Consider the following 2,594-nt stretch of genomic DNA (forward strand, 5'->3'; position numbering starts at 1 on the left):
TTTTTAAAAACCATGTGTTGCCTTTTAGAACAAAAATTTCACTTTTCCAACTAAAAAATTTAAAAAAATATTAAATCTTCCAAAACAAGTTACTGTAATAACAGGATTAAATAATTAAGTACAATAAATATATTGATTAAATTCTTTCAAATATTAAACTAAAACTAGAACAACTAATATACAAGCATTTTCTTTTGTTTTCATAAAAAAATGTAGAATTTCAAAGAAGATTTTACTTAATTATTGTTAACATTTTTGTTACAAATTAATCAAAACAGTGATAGTTTTTATTTTTATTTGCAAATGAAACATTAGTATCTTTTAAATCTTTTAACACATCTTTTATCCCCCTATTTTTTTTCTGGTAAAATATATTAAAAAAAAATCTTTCTATAAATAAGTTTGAACATTTATCATTGTGTTTTAAGACAATCATATTGTTATCTTTAAGGTATGTAGGCGTATTAATGATTTTTATACATACCTCGCTGGCTGCTATTATTTGGTCGATAAGAATTACAGTAGTGCAGTAATTATTAGAAAGTTAGTTTTGTGGTATATCAAATTTAATTAAAGTGTAATTTGTATTAGATTAGTTAATTTAATTTTGTGAAACAATGCCAGAAGTAAAAGCATTAACTTCACATCGGTTACGTTTATACGTCGATGAATTTGGAAAGGATGTTTTTTTTACCGACGGCACAATTTTATTTTGTAGAATATGTGAAGTAAAAGTGTTGCCTCAAAAAAAAATTACTATTTTGCAACATATTTCTCTAGATAAGCATGTCCAAGGACTTCAACGGCAAGTAGAAATATACCAAAAGGTACCGCCATAATATAAAAAGCTTTTAAAATAAAATATCTTTTATAAATGTAATCATCATAAAATGTATTAATGTATAAATTAAAACGTTCAAGTTTCCACTTCAGTTTGGATAATATTTATAAAATATAATATAAATATAAATAAAAATATTCATATATTATATACTTATGTTTTCATGTATTTTTTCACAAAAGTAATACCATTTTAATAATTTCATAAATTTTAAGAAATGTTACGTACCTGATACCATTTCAAACTCATGAATATATCGCTCACATTAAAGTTTTAAAAAATCTTATTAGATCAGTGGTTATAGTCGTTATAGCTATAAATTATAACATTTTTTTAATTAATATACGTTTACCTATAAAATACTCTACATTTCATGTTTATAATCAAGACATTAAATGTCAATATTTAATTTACTGTAAAATATATTATCTAATTATATTTAGGCGGTTTAGCCAATAAGACTTAGTATCCTCACTTAATAAGTATTAAATAATTTTCTTTTCAAAGATTGCATTTAACTTATTAATTAATTTAGGTATAATAAACTAACGCTTTTATTATTTATATTAAAATATATTTCTATTTAGCCATTTTATTGATAGATTATCTAATATAATTTAAGTTACCTACAGCATATGAATATGACGTGCTTGTATATATTTAAAAACTATACTATAAGTAATTCTGTAACAACGAAAAATTGATAGTTAAAGTCGTACAAAGATTCATCGCAGAGTGAATAAAATTCATTCTGTATTTTCGTACAAGGCAAAAATACATACATACATATATATAAAACATTTAAACACATATTTTATCCACCTAAACGGTCAATAAAAATGTCACGGTTTGTTATACATAACAGAAGCGATTTTTGATAGTCGAATCTCTAGGACGTCGTGGAAAAATGTAAAGCTTTTAAATTAAAACTAATATTAAATGTTTTTATTCCAGTGGCAGCGATGTTATATTTTTCTAGGTAAGGTCCCAGTGAGAAACCAGCAATTTCAAGGTCGATCCTTGCAAATAAATTATAAATACAGATAAGACACGAATTGAAGTTGTTAGTAGTGCTATACAATTTTATGCTTATTAAAAACAATCATATTATTATGTTTAAGATTAGACCAATGCCCATTGATAGGGCTAGGTATTTTTAGGTAGGGCCATGATAATGCAAGTCACACACACAGTGATGTGGTGAACGACGTTTGCCTCACGCAATAGCTTAGCCTTAGAAACCTAAGGGGCTGGGTACCTCTTGGCTCATGTATTTGTGAACATATTTTATTTAAATAATTAAATTAATTATGCATTGAAATTGTATGCATTGAAAAATAATAAAATATGCATATATGGTAGATAGGTTAGGTATTTGAAAGGAATTAAAGAAAGTAGTGTTATAGGTGGTACAGTTGAATAGTTATATACATAATTATTATGTAGCAATAGGATGGGGTGGGTCATTGTTTAAATACTTTGCTTAGGGTTTGAAATATGCTTGCCACGCCACTGCACACAGATAAACAATAAAATAATTACATATGTAATTATTGTATATATCTGTGACCCCTCAGCATATTAGCATTCTGAGGTCGGTCTCGGCACCGGTTATCATTTTAGCTTTCTGATTGGTCGTTTGGTTTGGCCGCACTTTTTAAAAACTGTTACCCTATAACCTTGTTATAAAAAGCGCGGCCAAACCAAACGACCAATCAGAAAGCTAAAATGATAACCGGTGCCGAGACCGACC

At 26.8% G+C, this 2,594-nt stretch overlaps 1 protein-coding gene across 1 annotated transcript in view; it reads left to right on the forward strand.

Annotated features, from left to right (window-relative positions):
- Nucleotides 1-602: 602 nt before the first annotated feature.
- Nucleotides 603-2,594, forward strand: part of LOC112687445 (hepatoma-derived growth factor-related protein 2) — a 9,754-nt gene continuing 7,762 nt past the window's right edge. The window contains exon 1 of the mRNA XM_025560168.1: nucleotides 603-827. Coding sequence (XP_025415953.1) covers nucleotides 618-827 — 210 coding nt within the window. The 5' untranslated portion in view covers nucleotides 603-617. The remainder of the gene's footprint in view (nucleotides 828-2,594) is intronic.

Source organism: Sipha flava, unplaced genomic scaffold, assembly GCF_003268045.1.
Source record: "Sipha flava isolate LNK unplaced genomic scaffold, YSA_version1 34_pilon_pilon, whole genome shotgun sequence".
Taxonomy (NCBI): domain Eukaryota; kingdom Metazoa; phylum Arthropoda; class Insecta; order Hemiptera; family Aphididae; genus Sipha; species Sipha flava.